This window comes from Myotis lucifugus, unplaced genomic scaffold (genome assembly GCF_000147115.1).
Source record: "Myotis lucifugus unplaced genomic scaffold, Myoluc2.0 scaffold_738, whole genome shotgun sequence".
Classification (NCBI taxonomy): domain Eukaryota; kingdom Metazoa; phylum Chordata; class Mammalia; order Chiroptera; family Vespertilionidae; genus Myotis; species Myotis lucifugus.
Genome location: NW_005871786.1, coordinates 189,314 through 211,065, shown reverse-complemented (window position 1 = coordinate 211,065; position 21,752 = coordinate 189,314). Strand labels below are relative to the sequence as shown.

Below are 21,752 nucleotides of genomic sequence, written 5' to 3'. Positions count from 1 at the left end.
ATCAATAAAAACACATTTGTGTATTCTGGTACCAGCCAGAGCTTTATATGTATCGCACATGTGCGAGTCAACGTTTATTTTTAAATTGCCAGTGCGCGTCATATGTACTGGCCAGTTGGACGGTTGGACAGACGTACAATCAGTCACTTAGCCTTTTATATATATAGATTAAAAGTTTTAGCCCAGCCCTAGCTGTTTGGTTCAGTGGATAGAGTGTCAGCCTGTGGACTGAAGGGTCCCAGGTTCGATTCCAGTCAAGGGCACATGCCTGGGTTGTAGGCTCGATCCAATCCCCAGTGTGGGGCATGTAGGAGGCTGATGTTTTTATCTCTCCCTCTCCCTTCCTTTCTGAAATCAATAAATATATATATATATATATATCAATAAATATATATATATATATATATATATTTTTTTAAAAAGTTTTAGCCCAGTTGGTATGGCTTGAAGGACTTCCTTTTAAAAAAATGGTTAAAATGGTAAATTTTATGTTGTAGGTACTTTACCATAATTTTTAAAAAGGTAGTGCATTATCAAACTTTAACTCTTTATTCACTAAATTGTTTCAGTCTCTAAATAACATAATACTTTTTTTTTTTAATCCTCCGGCCTGGAAACGAATCTGCAACCCAGGCACATGCCCTTGACCGGGAACCGAACCCGAGACCCTTTGGTGTGTGGGCTACACTCTAACCGCTGAACACATTGGCCAGGGCCATAAGAAAAATGTAAAAAGCAGTATCCTGGCCCTGGCTCAGTAGTTCAGTTGATATCATTAGAGCATCATTCCAAAATGCACGGTTTCAGGTTCCATCCCTTGTCAGGGCACATACAAGAAACAACTAATGAATGTGTATAAGTGGAACAACAAATCGATGTGTCTCTCTCTCCCCCTCCCTTTCTCTTTCTCTTCCTTTCTAAAAATCAATCAATAAAAAAATAAATAAAAATTATTTTTTAAAAAAGCAATAGCCTTACGTTATGTGTATTTACCACAATTAAAATTTTAAGTTAATTCTATTGCCGATGAACATTTGGGCGGCTTCCAGGGTTTTGCTATCAGCACACTGCTTCTCTGGACCTTCCAGAACCGGGCTCCTCGTTCATGGGACAAGTTTCTCCCGGGGGCATTCCCAGGAGTGGAACTGCTGTGTTGTAAATTCGGGAAAGTCTTTTGCATGGAATTGTATTTCGCATATAACTCTGAGCTCAAAGATATGGGCTTTGTACACTCTGACCTCATTAAGTCTCACAGTCCTGAAGTAGGTGCTTTCACTATGCACATGTTTTCAGAGAGGGGTCAAGTAACCTGCCGGACGACGCACAGCTGGTGTGGGGCTGACCTGGGAGCCGCTGCCCTGCTCTGGGATCCACCCTGCTTGTACCCCCGTATTCTGCCACGGTTTAGGGCTGTCAAGGCACGGAGCTCACCATTGATGCAGCCAAGCTCATCACTCATGTCCTTACAGTCATGCTCCCTGTCACACTGCTGGCTGCCATGGATGCAGGTCCCATCGAAGCACTGGAACTCGTCAGGCCGGCATGTGGCCACAGCTAAAAAGACAGAGCACGTGTTGATTTTTCTCAAGGAGAGGCGGAGACGCAAGAATCTCCATCACTGAAGAAGCCATTTTCCGACAGCCTTACAGGAGTCGGCTGCCCTGGGCCTTGGGGACAGCATGTAAATGGAGGAGCCTTAGACATGGAAAAACACACCCAACCTCCTCCACCTGTAGGAGACAGTGGCTATCCGTTTTATCTGCTTCTCTGAGCAGGAAAAAAAGAGAAGAGGTGGCCTTCCTTCCCAACATGGAGGAAAACTCCCCAGGTGCATCTATTTTTGTATTCTCAAATGTAACCAATGTAGATTTTAGACGATTTCCTTTCTTTTATGGCAACAGTACTTTTTTCCTTCATGAAGAAGAATCATGAAAAATTATTACTAAAGCAACAAAGCCAAGTTTGGAAAATTGGAAAGGGGAGGAAAGCACCCGGAACCCAAATATCCCACCACAGCCATCAAGGTTTTCCTAGACTTCTTTCCAGTTTTGCTTCACATGCTTTTTTAGATCACATAATTCATTAAAAAACTATACACCGGCCAGTGTGGCAGAGTGGTTGAGCATTGACCTGTGAACCAGGAGGTCACAGTTTGATTCCCGTCAGGGCGTATGACTGAGTTGAGGGCTCAATCCCCAGTAGGGGGCCTGCAGGAGGCAACCAATCAGTGATTCCATCTCATCATTGACATTTCTATCTCTCTCTTCCTCTCCCTGAAATCAATGAAAACAGGGTTGTTGTTTTTTTTAAAAAAAAATAAAAAGAAAGAAAATAGCCCTGGCTGGTTTGGCTCAGTGGATAGAGCATCGGCCTGCAGACTGGGGGGGTCCCAGATTCGATTCCGGTCAAGGGCACATGCCCGGGTTGCGGGCTTGATCCCCAGTGGGGGGCGTGCGGGAGGCAGACAATCAATGATTCCCTCTCCTCATTGATGTTTCTATCTCTCTCCCTCTCCCTTTCTCTCTGAAATCAATAAAAATATATTTAAAAAAAAAGAAAAGAAAACTATAAATCCAAGGAGCCATTCTCAGCAGAAAAACAATGATATGGTCCCAACCTAGACAGACAGCCCAAGTAAATCATGATAAATCAGATCAATACCACGGAGTATAATGCAGTTGTTCAAATGACTGAGACTACAAATATATGAAATATTGATGACATGACACCATGTGATAAAAGATATCACGATTAAAACTCAGAGGATGTACATGGTGACTGGAATAGGGTACTGCCAACCATGGTCCCGACCTTGACCTCATACAGGACTTACTTTGTGCTAAGTCGTTAAGTTATATGTTCTTTTATGTACTTTTCTTTGGGCTGTATTTCACAATAAAAATGTCTATAATTTAAAATTTTGATTTCAGGATGTGAGTGAGAAGGGATAATAAATCTGTGAGCAGAATGAACCCCTTCCACTTTTCAAACAATATGTTCCAATTTTTGGCACTCTGTATGTTCAAGTGGACACTTGCTCTGCTGTGACATGTAAAAAGGGGAATGATCCTATTTTGAACCCATATGTATTTCTTCGCATCAAAGAAAAAACAACCACCAAAGGTAACTTTAGCGAAGCCTAAACTCTGATGACAGTTAAAATGATAGGAGGATGGGATTTTTCGTTTTCTCAAGTATGTGTTTTCTCAGAAAATTATTCGGCCTTTCTGTGCCTCGGTTTCCCCATCTGTAAAGAGTGGGGGGCGGGGGGGGAGCCTGTTCACAAGTGATGGGGATTAAATGAGCTTGTGTTAAGTTTTAGAACAGACCACGTACAACATCATGCATTGTTTTTAAAACGTGGCTTTCAAAGGTCTAATTACATCTTATTGGCGAGTACAACTCGATGGAAACTGACACAGAAAAGGGGAAAGACCTTCTGGATTCACAGTGACTCCACATCGCCAGCCTGGAAATAGCCGCCTGTGGGTTCCAGGAGCGCGGACACAGGGCCGGAGCCCTGATCTGCACTGTCTCCAGCAAGGAATTCTGTTCTCCGGTCGCACCATCGCGTTGGCTAGAGGCTACTGTACTGGGCGGTACAGACACAGGACGCCTCCACCATCACAGAACGTGCTACTGGGCGGCGGCGGACTCTAATCCCGGCCGCCAAGGCCACGCCATTGCCCCATCCTACCCGGGAGGACGCCACAGCGCAGTGAGGGGGCCTCCTTGGCTGAGGGTCACTCAGCTCCACGCCCCCAGCCAGGCCTGGAGCCCAGGATTCTTTCTGAACCAAAACAATCCTGCAGCTGTGGCTTCCTCCCCTCTCAAAAAAAAAAAAAAAAAAGATTAATTAAATAGGCAAGTGATTTGAGATCGTTTAACCCCTTGAAAGCACGGGGACCGGGACGGGGGCGGGGAGGGCGCCCTCACCGCAGTTCTCCTCGTCGGACTTGTCCTTGCAGTCCGCGCTGCCGTCGCAGCGCCAGCTCCGGTGGATGCACTCGCCGCTGCGGCGGCAGTGGAACTCGCTGGCCACGCAGGGCTCGTCCCCGTGCCTGGCTGACGTGTTGCGGCCCCCGCAGTTCTGCGGCCACTCGTCGGAGCCGTCATCGCAGTCGGGGTCGCCGTCGCAGGCCCACAGCTCGGGGATGCAGGAGGAGATGTTGCACTGGAAGCTGGCGGGGCCGCAGGTGGGCGGGGGGCAGGATTCCTCGTCCGAGCCGTCCAGGCAGTCTCGGTCCAAGTCGCAGACGAACTCTGGGGCGATGCAGTTGCCGTCACGGCAGCGGAACTCGTCTGGGGAACAGGTCTTGGGGGCTGTGGGGACGGAAGGGAGATGAAGACCCGGTCACCGGGAGCCCCTGCCTCCCTACACAAGCCCATTCCACAGATGGGGACACTGAGAGAAGAGGCCAGACCCCAGTTACTGGTCCCTGGAGAGGCGGGAGATAGCAGTCAGGGGTTCTAGGCTGGGAACCTCGGACTCTCCAGTTGGCAACCGCTGCTCCAAAGGTTTCCTTAAACCAGCGGTCGCCAACCTTTCGAACCTCACAGACCACCAGCGGACCCGGTGTCCCCCCCTCCCCGCCCCCTCTCTCCACTCCCACCCCCCATTCTGGGCCCCCTCCTGCCTCAGGGATTTATTAGCAGGACTGGTGAGTACAGCTCTCAGGTTGGGCTGGCTGGCAAGAATGGCTGATTAAGGGTTTGCTATTATTAAATGAGACACACCCCCCTCCAAAAACAAACAAAAAAAAGCGGTAATTATGTGAGTTGATAGAGATGTTAAGTAGTCCTACTGTGGTAATCATTTCACAATATAATCATCTCTCGGGATCCTACCGGGATTGGTTCCAGAAACCCTACAGATACCAAAATCCAAGATGCTCAATCAAGTCCCTTATATATCTGTATTTGCATAAAACCTATATTTGCATATAAACTGTATTTGTATATAGGCCCCAGCAGGTTATGCCTACACATCACTTCATTTGCATAAATTCGGGATAGTTCTCGGCTTATGGCAAATTCAAGTTTTGCTTTCGGGAACATTCTGGAATTTCTCTCCTCCCCCTGCAATATTTTCAATCTGCAGTTGGTTGCGTCAATGGAGGTGAAACCTGTTAGTACAGAGGCCAGATATACATGTGTATCAAATCATCATGTCTCAAGTCATACTCTATTTAAACTTTCATGGATATTTTTTGTTGTTTTCATTGGTGAATATTTTTTATTAAACTCTCTCTATATAAGAGAAGCCTGGGAGCCCTGCCGGCATGGCTCAGTGGTTGAATGTCGATTTCTAAACCAGGAGGTCAAGGTTCGATTCCCGGGCAGGACACATGCCGGGGTTGAAGGCTCAATCCCTAGTAGGGGGGCGTGCGGGAGGCAGCCAATCAATGATTCTCTCTCATCATTGATGTTTCTCTCTCCCTCTCCCTTTCCCTTCCTCTCTGAAGTAAATTATATATATAATATATATATTTTAAAAAGCGAGAAGCCTGGGAAAGCTGTTTGTGGGCCCCATCTGGTGTTGCTGCACTAACACGGGCTGACCTGGCAGCTAAAGCTTCTCCAGCAGAGACTCATGGAAGCACACAGGTTTTCAGTTCCCTTCTGCTCTAGGCTGCCTCCCCAGCAGCCCCCCGGGTTCCCAGTTCTTGGTCCAGAATGAGTTTGTTCCTGCCACCCTCTCAGATAGAAATCGGGGTCTCTGGGCCAATGCACTCTGAAATGTGGCCCCTGAGTGTCCTTGAGTCAGGTAATCCACCTCCACTGAGTCTGAGGATCCGTTAGCTGTGAAGTCACCTCAGCCTCAGCTCACATCCGGGTCTTTTCCTGCCACTTTATTAGGAAGATGCTACAGAATCTGTGTACAAGACACATCGGTGTGGGGGGAGGGGCCCTCCAGGATGTCTCCAAGGTGGCCCATGGCTGGGACAAGCTGTTCTCCTCCACTTGGTGCCTAGAGAAGGTCCCAGTGCAGGGTAGGAACTGGCCAAGCAAACCCTCCCAGCCTACTATTCAGTTCCTTCTTTTTAAAAAAATTTTCAGTTCCTTCTTGCTTGTCTTTGATGGCCACCTGGAATCACTCTTCCAGCAGAAAGAGCTTGCTGATGAGGCCTGGGTGGCACTGGCGAAGGCCTGCTGGGGCCTGTAGTCTGGTGTGGTCTGCACACGGAGGTGATTTTGGGCTCCAAGGGGTAGGAGACTTTGTAGCCAGCAAACAGCACCTGTGGGTCCTTCAACAGCTGTGATTTAATAATGTTTCCTAGTGTATGATCTTCGTTGATGGTGAAAAAACAGGCATTGAATACCTTGGTGTCCTTGTTAATGATGATCTTCTCGCTTCCGAACAGCAAGAATGCTTGAAGGCTGGAGGGGCGTTCATCATCCTAGTGCCACAGCCACCTCCAGAGCTTACACTTACACAATGTTATATGTCAATTATATCTCAATGAAACCGGAAGGAAAATTAAAAGAGTGTCTGGGAAATAACACTTATCCATTTTATTTTAAAATGTTCCCCAAGAAGTCATTTCATTAGATGACTACTAATGATTCCAGTCAAGGGCATGTACCTGGGTTGCGGGCACATCCCCAGTAGGAGGTGTGCAGGAGGCAGCTGATCGATGTTTCTCTCTCATCGATGTTTCTAACTCTCTATCTCTCTCCCTTCCTCTCTGTAAAAAATTAATAAAATATATTAAAAAAAAAAGTCTGGGAAATAACACTTATCCATTTTATTTTAAAATGTTCCCCAAGGCGTCATTTCATTAGATGACTACTAATGAAGGTTATTTATTTGTATATACAGTTGTGTATTTCTAAGGTAAATGCAAGTAAACCATTTTGTTGTTGATTTTTTTTTTAATCTCTTAAGGCCCTGGCTGGTGTGGCTCAGTTGGTTGGGCATTGTCCTATGCATTGAAAGATTGCGGGTTCGATTCCAGTCAGCGCACATCCCCGGGTTTCAGGATCGATCCCCGGTTGGGGACGTGCAGAAGGCAGCCAAGCCATGCTTCTCTTTCACATTGATGTTTGTTTCTCTCTCTCTCTCTCTCTCTAAAAATCAATTTTAAAGTCTTTTTAAAAATCTCTTAAGGACTTTTATATTTTGTGAATTTGAAGAGTTAATGTGATCTTAGTTATTTTTTCCGTTGTTTTGGTTTTGAAAAAAAATCTACACACGTGAAAAAACAATAATAATCCTATATAATTAGGAGTTAAGATGCAAATGGTCATCACACCCTCATGTCAGCACATCATCACTCCATAATGGCTCAGACACTCAACACTGGGGAGATTGGGATGGGGGCCAACCAGGCACAAATGAGCTCGCAAGAGAGGAATGCAAACCAGCCAGGCACAAAGGAACTTGCGAGAGAGGAATGGGGACCAGCCAGGCTGCAGCCCGGGAGAGGGACAAGCCACCTGTCCCGCGGTCCCCTGCAGCTGTGGCTGACTCAGGCAAAGTCGGCCCGGGTCCTGGGTGTCTGTGGCTGGCCAGAGGGAGGGAAGCCTGGGTCCCAGGTGCAGGGCGAGAAGAGCCAGGGCGATCAGGCCAGCAGGGGAGCAATGAGGGGCAATCAGGCCGGTAGGGGAACAGTTAGGGGTGATCAAGCAGGCAGGCAGGCAGGCAGGTGAGTGGTTAAGAGCCAGCGGTCCCAGATTTCGAGAAGCAGTTGGACATCTCCCAAGGGGTCCTGGATTGGAGAGGGTGCAGGCCGGGCTGAGGGGCGCCCCCTCTCCCCCCGCCATGCACAAATTTCGTGCACTGGCCTCTAGTAATACATAAAATCAAAGAGCCAAGACAGACACCCAGCTCCAAAGTGAATTCCCCTCCAGGATTCTTGGTCTTGTTTCTTTGAAGAAGTCTGTTTCTTTGGTGAAGCTTTCCTCCTCTTAGTGGTTAGTTGGATGAGTGATCTTGGTGGGTGAATACCTACTGTGTGCTTAGCCTCCTGGGGTGGCTGATGGTGGTCATAGTGGCTCACTAACGGAAGCATATGCCATGTGGCAAGGACAACCTCACCGAATGTGTTGATAACCCTAAGAGGGGCGCCATCACTACTGGCTGCAATACCTTCTAGCCGAGGTGGGCTTCAATGGGAGGGAGGGGGCTTGGTATGCGCTCCCAGGAGGTGGAGCCGAGTGAAGAGCAGCTGATCCACACCAGGCAGGGCTGCTTGGGGAACCAGCTCTGATAGCAGCCAGAAGCCCATCGGGCCACATGGACATTCTGGCATGTGGGCTGCCAGTGAGGGGCCACACTTACAACAGCCTTGCTCGTCCGAGCCATTCTCGCAGTCTATCTGGCCGTCACATCTCCAGAACTCAGGAATACAACGGTTGATGCGACCCCCACAGCTGAAGTCCTCCACCTTACAGGTGACAGACTCTGTGGGAGAAACAGGATTGAGTCTTAACTCAAAGGGAAGGCCAGTCTGCTTCCCCAGTCCTAGCTGTGCAAGGAAGAACCCAGTTTTCGCGTGTATTTTATTTTAAATTAAATCTTTATTGTTGAAAATATTACATAGGTCCCCATTTTCCCCCCATTGACTCCTTCTAGCCTGCCCCCACCTCCACCCCCACCCCCACCCCCACCCCAGGCCTTCACCGCCCTATTGTCTGTGTCCATGGGTTATGCATATATGCATACAAGTTCTTTGGTTAACCTTTTCCCACTCACCCACCCTCCCCCCTTCCCACTGAGATTCTGTGCTCTGTTCCATGCTTCTACGTCTCTGGATCTATTTTAGAACCCAGAGCCTTCCCTCTTAGACTCTATAGTCTGTTCCATGCTTCTATCTGGATCTATTTTAGAACCCATAGTTTTCAGAAAAAAGGTGCCAATCCCACCTTTCTGGGTCAAAATTTAATGGAGTTTGTTAAAAATCAGACGCTAGGTTTTGGAATGAGATAGAGGTGGTGGTTGCACAACATTGCAAATGCATTAATGCTAGTGAACTGGTCACTTTAAAATGGTTAATTTTGTTTATGTGAATTACCCCTCAAAACAATTTTTTTAAAGAGCTATTCAAGGGATGTTCTAGTGATATCTTTGCTCCCCACCTCCCAATTCATGGTTGAACATATCAGTCTAATGGCCGAAATCCACCTCATCTGTTCCCTGCTATCATCAAAAAGGGTTGGGGCCCCTGCTGGTGTGGCTCAGTGGTTGAGTGTTGATCTATGAACCAGGAGGTCATGATTCGATTCCCAGTCAGGGCATATGCCTGGGTTGCAGGCTCAATCCCCAGTGTGGGGCATGCAGGAGGCAGCCAATCAATGATTCTCTCTCATCATTGATGTTTCTATCTCTAGCTCCCTCTTCCTTTCTCTCTGAAATCAATTATATATATATTTTAAGTGTTGGGATGGGTGTAATACTCAAAGGGGACTCACTACATGTCTCCGGGGATTCATCAGACTGGTCCTGGCACTCGGCACTCCCATCACAAACCCACTTGTAGGCGATGCATTTCCCATCTTGGCACTGGAACTCGTTTCTCTCACAATTGCCTTCCACTAAGAGAGAAAAGGGGAAGAAAGATTCAATGCCAGGATCAGAAACTGACCACACAACCTATGTCTGTTTCCTGTCAACTAAAGAACAAACCAGAAATATAACCCAGTTATAACAGTCTGGTTCCCAGGAAATGAAACATGTATAAGTTAAATTTCATGAACCAAAAGTATAGCGGAGGATGCAAAAAAACATCCAAAAGTGAGACTTGTCAACAAAATGTAAGTCTTTGACATAATGGTTCGTTGAGTCCAAAGTACAAATTCATTGGGATCTGGGGACAAAATATTAGAACTTTCATGTACATTTGTAAAGAAAATTATTTAGCATATTATAAGCCTGTATCGGAAACAGTAATGACGAAAATTGATACAGCAAAATCATTAAAACTTGAGTTTTCTCCAGTAGGTAGAGTGGAAATAGAAAGAAAAATTATGATAAATTATTAGTGTGGAGGCCAGAGAGCAGAAACCCAGCAACAAAGGTAATCAAATATCTCAACATCAGAGCAAAAGTAATGGAACAGAAACAGTAGCCTTAGGTGTAATAAGAGAAAATTTTCCTAGAAAAACACTTGGGCCCTGGCCGGGCAGCTCAGTTGGTTAGAGCAGTGTCCCGATATGCCAAGGTCAGGGCACATACAAGAAGTAACCAATGAATGCATAAATAAGTGGAATAGGGAGTCAGTCTCTCTCTCTTTCAAAATCAATTTTTTTAAAAAGACTCAAATTTTTAGATAAAAATGAAGATGAAGTAAGTGTCTGGGAAATTGCCTAAAATACATGATTTTTGCACCTTGGAAAAGAGATCAAAATTATATTGATTGTGCCCTGGCCAGCATTGCTAAGTGGTTAGAGCATCGGCCTGTACCCCCAAGGGTCTCAGGTTCAATTTCCTCTCAAGGGCATGTACCTGGATTGCAGCTTTGATTCTGGCCCCAGTCAGGGTGCGTGTGGGAAGCAACCAATCAATGTTCCTCTCTCTCTCTCTCTCTCTGTCTCTGTCTCTCTCTCTCTCTCTCTCTCTCTCCCCCCACCCCTCTCCCTCCTTCCTTTCCACACTCTAAAAATCAATGGAAAAACAAAAAAATATATTATATTGACTGCATTTCCTTTTGAATACTATACTTTAAATTAGAATGCACTGCTAGGTATATGGTAAACTGGAATCAAAGCCAATTTTTTTTTGGTTGACAATTACCTGATAATAATAATCTTTTAAGCTCAAAGTATAAACTTTGATTTCCTATGTAAGCTAAAACAATGAGGCCAATAAAAATTCTGACCTGGCTTATGTTAGCATGCTTTATATTGAATAAATAAGGAAGTAAGAGAAAAACAATAAAAGCAGCTAGAATTATTTTCCTCATGAGTCAGATGTTCTGTAGGCAAATAGTATATAAACATGAGTTTTGATTGATGGCTATATTACTTAAACGTTCCACTATCCTTGTAAGAAGACTTTTCCTTTTACCAATTGATTTTGAGCATTAGCTATAATCAAAAAAATCGTTTCATGGTTTGTGCAAAATGTAGTCATTAGCTCATTTTGCGCGAAGGTAATTTATACTGGTACATGCATCAAAGTTGAAGCAGACTTCACATCTACAGAAAGTTATTCCATTCTTGGGAGAAACCTCAGACAAAAAGAAATGGAGAGAGTAAATACTTGAATGATGCTGCCTGCCCCTGAGAGCAGCCTTTCCTTCTTCATTCTGGGCGTTGAAGAGGAAGGATCAGGATCTGGGCCCTGGCCAGGCAGCTCAGTTGCTTAGGCATCATCCCATGTCACCAGCTGGATTCCCAGTCAGGGCACATGCCCAGTAGGGGGCGTGCAGAAGGCAGCCTATGATGTTTCTCTCTCCCTTTCCCTACCTTTCTAAAAAATCAATACTCCCCTTCCCCCCGCTTATTTTAAGGGACAAATAGCTGATAAACGTATTGCACATGTGACTTGCTGAACATTACTTGTGTCTGACTTATTTGTTCAAGGGTATGTACTCTGCATTTATGCGAAGTTCTAGTTCAGGCAAAACTAATCTAAATTAGAATTCAGATTAGCCGTTGCCTCTGGTGTGTGGGGGCAGTAATTAAATTAGAGAAAGGGGCAGAAGAAAACTCTTTGAAAAGCTAGACATAGTCTATATCCAAATGGGAGGTGATTACATAGAAACAGGTGTTTATAAAAACTCACTGGCCTGGCTGGCATGGCTCAGTGGTTGAGCATCGACCTATGATACAGGGAGGTCACAGTTCGATTCCCAGTTAGGGTATATACCCAGTTGCTGGCTCAAGCCCCAGAGTAGGGGGTGTGCAAGAGGCAGCTGATCAATGATTGATTCTTTCTCATCATTGATGTTTCTCTCTCTCTCTCCCTCTCCTTTCCTCTGAAATCAATAAAAATATATTTAAAACACACACACACACACACACACACACACACACACAAATACTTGATCCTGTACAGTGTGGCTCAATTGGTTGAGTGTCCTCCTGTGCACTGAAAGATTGAAGGTTTGATGTGTACAAGAGGCAATTGATCAATGTTTCTCTCACATCGATGTTTCTCTTTCTCTCCCTCTCCCTTCCTCTCTCTCTAAAAATTCAATTAGCCTGGCTGGTTTGGCTCAGTGATTGAGCATGGACTCAGAAACCAAGAGGTTGCCGGATTGATTCCCAGTCAGGGTTGCAGGCTTGATCTCCAGTAGGGACATGCAGGAGGCAGCCAATCAATGTTTCCATCTCTCTTTCCCTCTCCCTTCTTCTATCTCTAAGGTCAATAAAAGTATATTAAAAAATAATAATAAAAATTCAATTAAAAAAACCTCACTGAACTTTTGCTCACTTCTTATCTATCCATTTTATAGTATATGGTATCTAAATTAAAAAAAAAAAAACAACACTCTGGGTCTTCACAGTTCAATTCCAATGCTCTTACCAAGAATTAGGAAACCAGTCAGATGAGATTAGGAGAGATATGAGGAAGCCCCAGAGGAAGATAGAGGTGATAACGAGAGAGAAAAACAAGGACTGTTTCCAAGAACCAACAGAACTTGGTAAGTGTTAATTACAAGGCCCAGGTGACCAGGACAAGAGCAGAAGAGAGGGGTGAAGAGCGAAGGCAGTGAGTTGAGCTTTGGAATCTGCCATCAGTACTAACAGTTGTATTGCCCAACCACTGATCAGAACAGGGTGTCTCCTTTGGAGATGCCTCTACAATACACCCCAATGACAAACAGCTGAATCATAATCGTAATCATGCCGAAAGCAGGAAATGACACTTCTTGCTGCTGTGGCACACACGGTGGGCAAAAAGCAATGGGAATTTGAGGAATCTTTGAAAAAAACAATACAGGAAGTTCAGGCAAGGGGCACTGGTGATGAGGATCTTGGAGGAGGAGCTTCTGTCACCATCCCCCTCCTCCCATTGCTAGCCAAGCTTTGGTTATCATTGTAGACATAAGAACATCCAAACCTGTAGGGAATTTTTTAAAAATCCTCACCGGAGGATATGTTATTGTTTTTTAATTGATTTTAGAGTGAGAGGAAGGTGGGAGGGGTGGGGAGACAGAGGTGAGAGAGAAGCATCAGTGGGTTGCCTCCCATACTCGCCCTGAATGGGAATTGAACCTGAAACCTTTTGGTGCACAGGACTCTGCTCCAACTACTGAGTCACCAGCCAGGGAAACAAGACCTCAGATGCTGGGCAGAACTGACAGTGGTGCAGTTTCTTTTATGCATTCGAGAGTCAGGCCCAAACGGCAGTAAAATTACATGAAAGTGGGAGAAAGCAAGGTGAGGATTGGATTACAGGACAGTTAACAAGATTATGTGCTCTCTCTCTCTTGCCCTAGCTGGTTTTGCTCAGTGGATAGAGTGTCAGCCTGCGAACTGAAAAGTTCCAGGTTTAGTTCTGGTCAAGGGCACATGCCCAGGTTGTGGGCTCGATCCCCAGTGGAGGACTTGCAGGAGGCAGCTGATCAATGATTTTCTCTCATCGTGGATGTTTCTATCTCTCTCTCCCTCTTCCTTCCTCTCTGATATCAATATATATATATATAAAGATTATGTGCTCTCTTGAGGGTGGTTATGCTTTTTTCAAGTGTCTTAATCTAGATGAGTGATGGTGAACCTTTTGAGCTCGGCGTGTCAGCATTTTGAAAAACCCTAACTTAACTCTGGTGCTGTGTCACATATAGAAATTTTTTGATATTTGCAACCATAATAAAACAAAGATTTATATTTTTGATATTTATTTTATATATTTAAATGCCATTTAACAAAGAAAAATCAACCAAAAAAATGAGTTCGCGTGTCAGAGGTGTCATAGATTCACCATCACTGACTAGATGCACAGAAACAACGGACAGAGCTTGCTTAAGGCAAATACAAGCCTTTTCGAAGTTACATGCCTGAGGTATGACTTCCCACCATGACCTGCCAAGCTAGGAATCAGAACATCCTGTGAGATTACTTTCTGTAGAACCATTTTTTCGTCCACACCACTAATGCTCTCACCACCCGACCTGTGCACAAGGACCTATTTTACAAACTAAAGGAGCCACTGGAAATACCAGTAATATCTTAAGGCCCTTTAAAGAGGGATAAAAAGCCCTAACCGGTTTGGCTCAGTGGATTGAGCGTCGGCCTGCAGACTGAAGGGTCCCAGGTTCGATTCTGGTCAAGGGCATGTACCTTGGTTGCGGGCACATCCCCAGTAGGGAGTGTGCAGGAGGCAGCTGATCAATGTTTCTCTCTCATTGATGTTTCTAACTCTCTATCCCTCTCCCTTTCTCTCTGTAAAAAAATCAATAAAATATATTTTTAAAATTTTTAAATAAATAAAGAGGGATAAAGATAAGAAAAATAAATTCTGCCCCGCCTGCATGGCTCAGTGGTTGAGCATTGACCTATGAACCAGGAGGTCACAGTTCAATACCCGGTTGTGGGCTCAAGCCCCAGTAGGGGGCGTGCAGGAGGCAGCCGACCAATGATTCTCTCTCATCATTGATGTTTCAATCTCTCCCTCTCCCTTCCTCTCTGAAATCAATAAAAATATATTTAAAAAAACAACATTAAACTCCTCTCCTGGACATCAAACCTTCACCTGGTAATAGTTCTCTAAATATCTGCTAGCCACAGGTGGCTGAAGACCTCACCAACAGGAAGACCCCACCACTACCTATTTCTATCAGACCAGGTCATCCAACAGCTGGCCACCAGCTCCAGACAATGTTTGAAAAGTGGATGGATTTTATTGTTATAGGTACAGTCAGACAGCAGTTGGCTGAGAAACGGCAACCAGAAACAGGGAGCACTGCCCTGGCCTGATAACTCAGTTGGTTACAGCATTGTCCGGATAATCCAAGGTTGTGAGTTCGATCCCCGATCAGTGTACATACAAGCATCAACCAATGAATGCATAAATAAGTGGAACAACACAATCAGTTTCTCTCTCTCTCTAAAAAATAAATCAATGTTTAAAAATTTTTTAAAAACAACAACACAGGCAGCAGCAGGTAACAACACATCAGACGGGTGTCCCCGTGGGAGACAGGACTGGTTCTGTTCTAAACACTACAGCCCAAAGGAACTGCACATCTTTCTTGTTTCCTCCCCATTGCAGAAGCAAGGTTTGGATTTCCTATGTCAGTTTCATTTACATTTCAGCAAAAGCAAAAGGGAGCACACACTTTTATATCTCCTGCTGGGGATGCTTAAAATTACTGAAGCACTGCACCCCACCCAACCCCCCAAATCTCTAACTTCTAGCCCTTAAATTGCTCCGGTTATGAGTGACAAATCAGGAACCAAGTTATCGAAACAGAAAAGGAGAATACACATTTCTGCTTTTTCTCCAACACACAAATGAGGTAGTAAATGCTTTCGATGTTTGCTGTCCCGTGCTACTGGTGGATGAAGGAGCCACACACTAAACCTGACGAAATTAAAGCCTGGGAGGCCCGCATGGCAGGCCTTACAAACTCAGAGGCTGAGAGTAACCGCATAGGATGATCTGACACAGAAAATTCCTAACTAAAAGCGAGTCATGGCCTGTAGCTTCCTAGACAAAGGTCAATATCTACCTTAATTGAGACCGTCTGCTGTCTTTTTGCATCTAAGATAACATACCTTTGAAAAGTCATAGTGTGCTCACTTTGGCAGCATAGATACTAAAATTGGACCAAGACAGAGAAGATTAGTGTGGCCCCTGCTCAAGGATGACACGTAAATGCGTTGTGTTCCATATTTTTTTTTGTTTGAAAAGAAAAAAAAAGAGAAATCTTCTTTTCCAGACCTCTCAGGGCACAACCTCTGCACCAGGGCAGACCACAGAACCCCTCATTTTCATCTTGCTCTAGGAATACTACGTCTGTTTTGTAAACGTTAATTGTTAACTATCCTGTGTCCACCAATGTGAAAGAAGTGTCTCTCCAGTTTCCTCTTTATCCAATCTCAGAGATTTCCCGCTTGGCTTTCTCCCGCCCTTTCCTACTTTGATTCTAATGTATCAAATAAACTACAAAACTGCCATTTTCCGGAGCATTTTCTCAGTCCGTTGAGATTTTGTTTCCTGGCAACTGTCATCATTTTGGCCCAAATAAACTCATAAAAAATTCTTTGCACGTTCTTACATCAACATACTGAAGGTAGTTGTGGTAAGGGAAATAAAAACTATAGATAGAATCATTTCCTGGAAAGAAGAGATGCCTGGAGCCAGCAGACTCAGCTGAAAATGAATGAGAAATCAATTTACCAGTGCGCTCTTCCGAAACGGACGCCAAGGTAGTTTCCCCAGGAGTGATCTCAATGGTAGACTTTGTTGCCAAGCAACTTTGGGGAGCAGTAGCCTGTCCCTGTCAATATTCACTGCAGTTACTCCCACAGCAACAAACGGTCACTTGCTTGACAGCTGGGCAAAGTGTGGATGTTATTTTTTAAATATATTTTTATTAATTTCAGAGAGGAAGGAAGAGGGAGAGAGAGATAGAAACATCAATGATGAGAGAATCATTGATCGGCCGCCTCCTGCAAGCCCCCACCCCCACCCCACCAGGGATCGAGCCCACAACCCGGGCATGTGCCCTTGACCAGAATCGAACCTGGGACCTTTCAGTTCACAGGCCGATGCTCTATCCACTGAACCAAACTGGCTAGGGCAGTGTGGATGTTATTAATGTACTCAACATGGAATGCTAAGGGACCATCGAAGCACCCAGCAACAAAGGCATCTAGAATTGAATATTATCAGCGGAGGAACCCCACAGATAAGAGCAGGACTAGCCTGGAAAGACAGGATGAGGTACATAATTCCCCTTCAAGGTTTCCAGCCTCAAAAAAAGCTCTCCCTATCTTTTCCCAGTATTGCCCTGGAAGAATTTGCTAAGGCAGATACAACTCTTAACAGGATGCTCTGTGTTCTCTGAGTTTGGGTGTGCCCTTGGCATATTTGGTACTCTGCACACAACTATTATATAGATGTAGATGTGAACAAAAAACCATCTCCATCTTTGTGTCCTTTCATGTTGTGACCTTTGCTTAAACTCACTGTCCTTAGTAAGCACATCAAAACCTTCTAGTTTACCCTAGCTGGTTTGGCTCAATGGATAGTGTGTCCGTCTGCGGGCTGAAGGGTCCCGGGTTCGATCCTGGTCAAAGACACATGTCCAGGTTGCGGACTCAATCCCCAGTAGGGGGCGTGCAGGAGGCAGCCGATCAATGATTCTTTCATCATTGATGTTTCTCTCTGTCTCTCCCCGTCCCTTCCTCTCTGAAATCAATAAAAACATTTAAAACAAAACAAAAAACCCTTCTAGTTAATGAATATCTGTGTTCCTTAAAATACTTTTGTTAATAATGACCAGATGACAACAGAAATGAATACCCAACTAGTGATAGTATGGACCACCAGGATATGTGGCCCCTGGCACTACCGTATCTTTTGTCCCTTGGTCTTGTCAATCCTTAGTACCTGTGTTATAATATTTACAAATGTGCAGTAACAGGAGTCTTTAGCGGAGAATAACTTTAGTGGAAAACTGCTGTGTTGTCCCTTCCACTCTGGCCCAATCTTCCCTCCAGGAAATAGATTCTGTGATATTCTATGGAAGTGCCTGTTTCTGTGTCGCTCTTAAGATACCTTCTCCTTACAGTAGCCATTACGTCTTTGCTCCATCATCAGACAACTATTAAGGGACATTGATCTGGCTGAGGAAAGCCTCCAGCTCAGATTCCAAGTACGTTCATTTCCAAAGGAAATGAACAAGACATCCCCCGACCCCACCCCCAACCCGAGATGCTTTGAAGACAGACAGCCCAGGAGCCAAGGGGGCTGCTGCAGCATCGGGTTTGCACCAGGAGAGAGAAGTAGCTGCCAGCTGCCAGGGTCTGGGGAGATGGGACTCGGAGCCGCCTTCAGAACAGGAGACCCATCAGCTCCCAGCCACCCAGCGGGAGAGAAAACTAAACTGCACGTCTTGCCCCAGCCTCACTGCCATGACTCCCCCGGGAAGGAGGGGATCAGCGTGTGAACTGCAGGTGAGTCAGGTTTCTCTCGACCACCCGGGCCCTGCACTTCACAACTGCGGGCTGAATTATTACACTGTCCTCTGCTGAGGCTGCACCTCCCAGCACAAACCCATAGGTCGAGTTCAAAGCTCTCCAGTCAAAGCCAACCCCCTCCCCATTAAAAAAAAAAAAAAAAGCTTCCTGCAATCCTGTGAATCAGGAAACCCCAATCCTTTTATGGCTCTGGCAGCTCATTTAAAGCCACTCAGGACTGTGCACCTCCCAGCCTCTTGTCTAATCTAAATCTGAAACCCCTGAAGCAGTGGTTCTCAACCTTCCTGATGCCGCGTTCCTCATGTTGTGGTGACCCCCACCCATAAAATTATTTTCCGTTGCTACTTCATAACTGTAATTTTGCTACTGTTATGAATCGTAATGTAAATATCTGATATGCAGGATGTATTTGGGCGACCCCTGTGAAAAGGGTCGTTGGACCCCCCAAAGGGGGTCGCGACCCCACAGGTTGAGAACCGCTGCAAAGTGAAACATCGTCAGAGAGGCAGTTCAACTGAACCCGCTTGGGAGCCCCCCGAACAAACAAGGCGATTCTGAGGTGTCCGTCGGTGTCGCACCTTCCCGGCCCGGCGCGGCCCCCACCGGCCCATTTCTGGGGCGAGGCGTCGGCCTCGGGAGGAGCCGAGCCCCGCAGGCGGCCCGGAGACACTGCGACAGGTCCCGGGCGGGCGAGGCGAGGGCGGCCTCGAAGACACAGTGGGAGTGGAGGCTGGGGCACCGAGCGCGGAGGAAGCCGCGGAATTGGCCGAGGGGACCACGGCGCTCGGCGGGCGCCTCGTGCTCGCGCGCGGAGGAGACGGCAGGGCCCGGGGAGGGTCGTCTCCTTTGTGACGGGCGCCCCGGACCGACGCGAGCGAGCGGATCTCCGGCGGCCGCCTCCTGCCGCACCAGGCACGGCGCGAACCCTCAGCCAGCCCCGCCCCGCGCGTGCGCAAGCCCCGCCCCGCTCCGCGCGCGCCTCCGCAGATGCCGCCTCCCATTGGTCAGGGGGAGAGACTCTAGGCTCGCCTGTTTGAATTGCGCCCAATGGGGGCTCGGGGGCGGGCCGGGGGCGGGGTGGGAGGCGTTGGCCGAGGGCAGAAGCGCGCGCGCCGCGGCCGGGTAGGATGCCCTCGGCTCGGCTCCCAGGTGCGCGGAGCCCGCGGGCGGCACAAAGCCGACTTGGAGCCTCGGTGACTCCTGCCCGCGGTCGGGCGCGGGGAAGCCGAACTTCGGGTCACCCTTTGCCCATACAGTAACTCCGGGACGGGGTCCCCCTCCCAGCGCTGGGGATCCGGTTCCCGGTCTGAAGGAGACCAGGGGAATCCCCATTCGAGCGGACTAGCGGGGAAAGCCGCATCCCGTTTCCTCCGGCTCCCCAGACCCTCGCGCCCCTCAGCGTTCTCTCCAGCTGTTGGGGAGGACTTTGTGCCATTGTCCCACGTCTCCCAAGGATGCAGTGATTTTTTTTCGCTGCCCCACACCCCCCCAGAAAAATTACCAAGGGGTCTCTGGGAATTCGGGGGGCTCCCCACACCCCGTGCGGGCGCCCGGAGCCAGCCTCACCTGCAGGCATCTCCGCGGCGAGGAGCAAGACGGGCAGCCAGCACAGCCTCATGCTCTCCGCGGCGCCCGGGCCCCCGTTCGCAGTGTCCGCGCGGCAACCTCGGGCTTCGCACAGCCCGGCGGCGACTGCACGCGGGGCCCAGTCATTTGCAGCATTTCAATGCGAGGTCCCTCCGAGGGGGAGGAGGGGGAGGAGTCTGCATCGGGTGATTTTCAAATATCTGCACCTCGCGGCGAGAGGAGGAGTTTGGGCCGCGGACGGGACACAGCCCCTTAACCCCTTTAGCCCTGCGGGCTCCCGGCCGGACCCCGGCTTTGTGGGATGTGGGTGCAGAGCGGGCTCTCCCCAAACTGGAAATGCATCTCCTGAAAGCTCTCCTTTCCATTCCCACCAACTTCTCGTTGCTCCGTTCCCCTTGGGTGTCCCAAGATGAATGGTCTGTCCTTCCAACAAGGGCTCATTGGCTGGTGACAGTCTCCCCTCGGCCTCAGACGGGAAAACTGGATGTGGGAAAGTTTCCCCCCTCCTTTCTCTCCGCACCTTTTCCTTTCTAGGAACTGAATGTAGATTTTAGCCGAGTTTTAGTTCTCTATAGTTTTTAGACGGTTATTCCAGATCGCAGTATAAACAGTAACCAAGGAGGCCTTTGAATAAAATCCTCACAGAAGTACAACCAACCACGGGTTCTGTCTTGTGGGATTCGGCACTTGGATGAATTATGAGCAAAAACATCGCTAAAACAACGGACCCGAAACCTGGAGCCTGGACATAGATATTGATTTATCCTTTTCGGAGAAAGAGATGAACAAACAGGCCACTTCCTCTCCCCAAGGAAAAATCAAAACAAAGTGGGGCTTTCAGAGCCGACGTGACTGCCCAGCCCGCGGAGGGCGGGTGGGGAGCAGAGCAGCTTCTAAGGATCAGAAGCCTCTTCGGGGGTTTGTGCGGCTGCCGTGGCCCCCGGCCAAAAGGCTCACACAGCACCTGGCCGTCCTGGAGGGTTCCCCCAAGAATGAGTGGAGTTCCCTGGGGTTTACAAACGGCGCTTGGCAGGGCACACTGAGCTCAGGACACTGATGGGAAACCCATGGGAGAAGGCAGAAAAGAGCCGGAGCCCTGGCTGGGTAGCTCAGCTGTTAGAGCATCGGCCCAATATGCCAAGGTTGCGGGTTTGATCACAGTCAAGGCAGGTGAGAGAATCAACCAATGAATGCATAAATAAGTGGAACAACAGATGGATGTCTCTCTCTCTCTCTCCCCTCCTCTCTGTAAAATCAGTAAAAATTAAAAAGAAAAGAGGCAGAAGGGGGCAATCAAACCTTCAGAAAGAAAAACGGTGATGCATACTGAGGAAGAGGTTTATAAGCAGAATGGTAGTTCAGAGCCCCAACTCTGGAATCAGACAGACTTGGGTGAGTGAATGAGCTTTCACAGCCTGGAAAGGGGAGAAAATAATGCCCTCTTCCCTTACTTGGCAGGCTCAGGGTCAGGGTCAAATGAGTTAATGAGCAATCACCTGGGCAAATTTACAAGGATGGGCAAGTTCTGGGAACTGTTGCAACATTTGTGAGTGTGCCACCGTGAAACTCCACTCCTTGGACCAGATGCTCCATTTCCTTTTTCAATCAATTAGGATCATAAGTTTGGTTTCCCTTCAGGAAAATGACAAGACATAGCATGCTGTGTTTCCGTGGGGAGCCCAGCTTTCCCTGAGCCATCTGAGGGTAGGAGGCCCTGCTCAGCGGGCCTGGAAGAGTGACCAGGAAGAGGCCGTCTTCCGGAAAGGAACGTCGCTCTATGTCTCCAGAGCTAGTCCTCCTTAGATGCGAGGGCAGGCCTGGAAAAGGACCACAAAAGCTCTGAAAAGAACATTCCTGGGGTGCAAGGTCTCCAGGACAGCTCTCCCCAAGTCTCCCCGTGACCTGCCTGCGGAAATCACCAGGCCCCTTCTGTTCCTAACACCACACGTGCCCTGAGGACAGGGTCATGCTGATTCATTTTTCTACTTCTACCTCTTGGAGCCTCCATTGCTCTTCTGCAACTCGCTCAGAGGCTTGTTGTATTTGGTAACTTCATATAGACTTGCCAC

The 21,752-nt window shown here is 47.4% G+C and overlaps 1 protein-coding gene, 1 non-coding gene and 1 pseudogene across 2 annotated transcripts in view; 1 reads left to right on the top strand and 2 right to left on the bottom strand.

The window, feature by feature from the left end:
* Nucleotides 1-19,792, bottom strand: part of LDLR (low density lipoprotein receptor) — a 38,305-nt gene extending 18,513 nt beyond the window's left edge. Inside the window, 5 exon segments of the mRNA XM_023746836.1 lie at nt 1,432-1,554; nt 3,937-4,323; nt 8,285-8,407; nt 9,415-9,537; nt 19,663-19,792. Of these exon segments, the coding sequence (XP_023602604.1) occupies nt 1,432-1,554; nt 3,937-4,323; nt 8,285-8,407; nt 9,415-9,537; nt 19,663-19,714 (808 nt within the window). The 5' untranslated portion in view covers nt 19,715-19,792.
* On the bottom strand, nt 5,972-6,397 carry LOC102432185 (annotated as a pseudogene).
* Nucleotides 15,684-15,788, top strand: LOC111823920. The gene has a single exon (XR_002827023.1). It is a non-coding gene; the product is annotated as a U6 spliceosomal RNA (small nuclear RNA).
* Nucleotides 19,793-21,752: the final 1,960 nt, after the last annotated feature.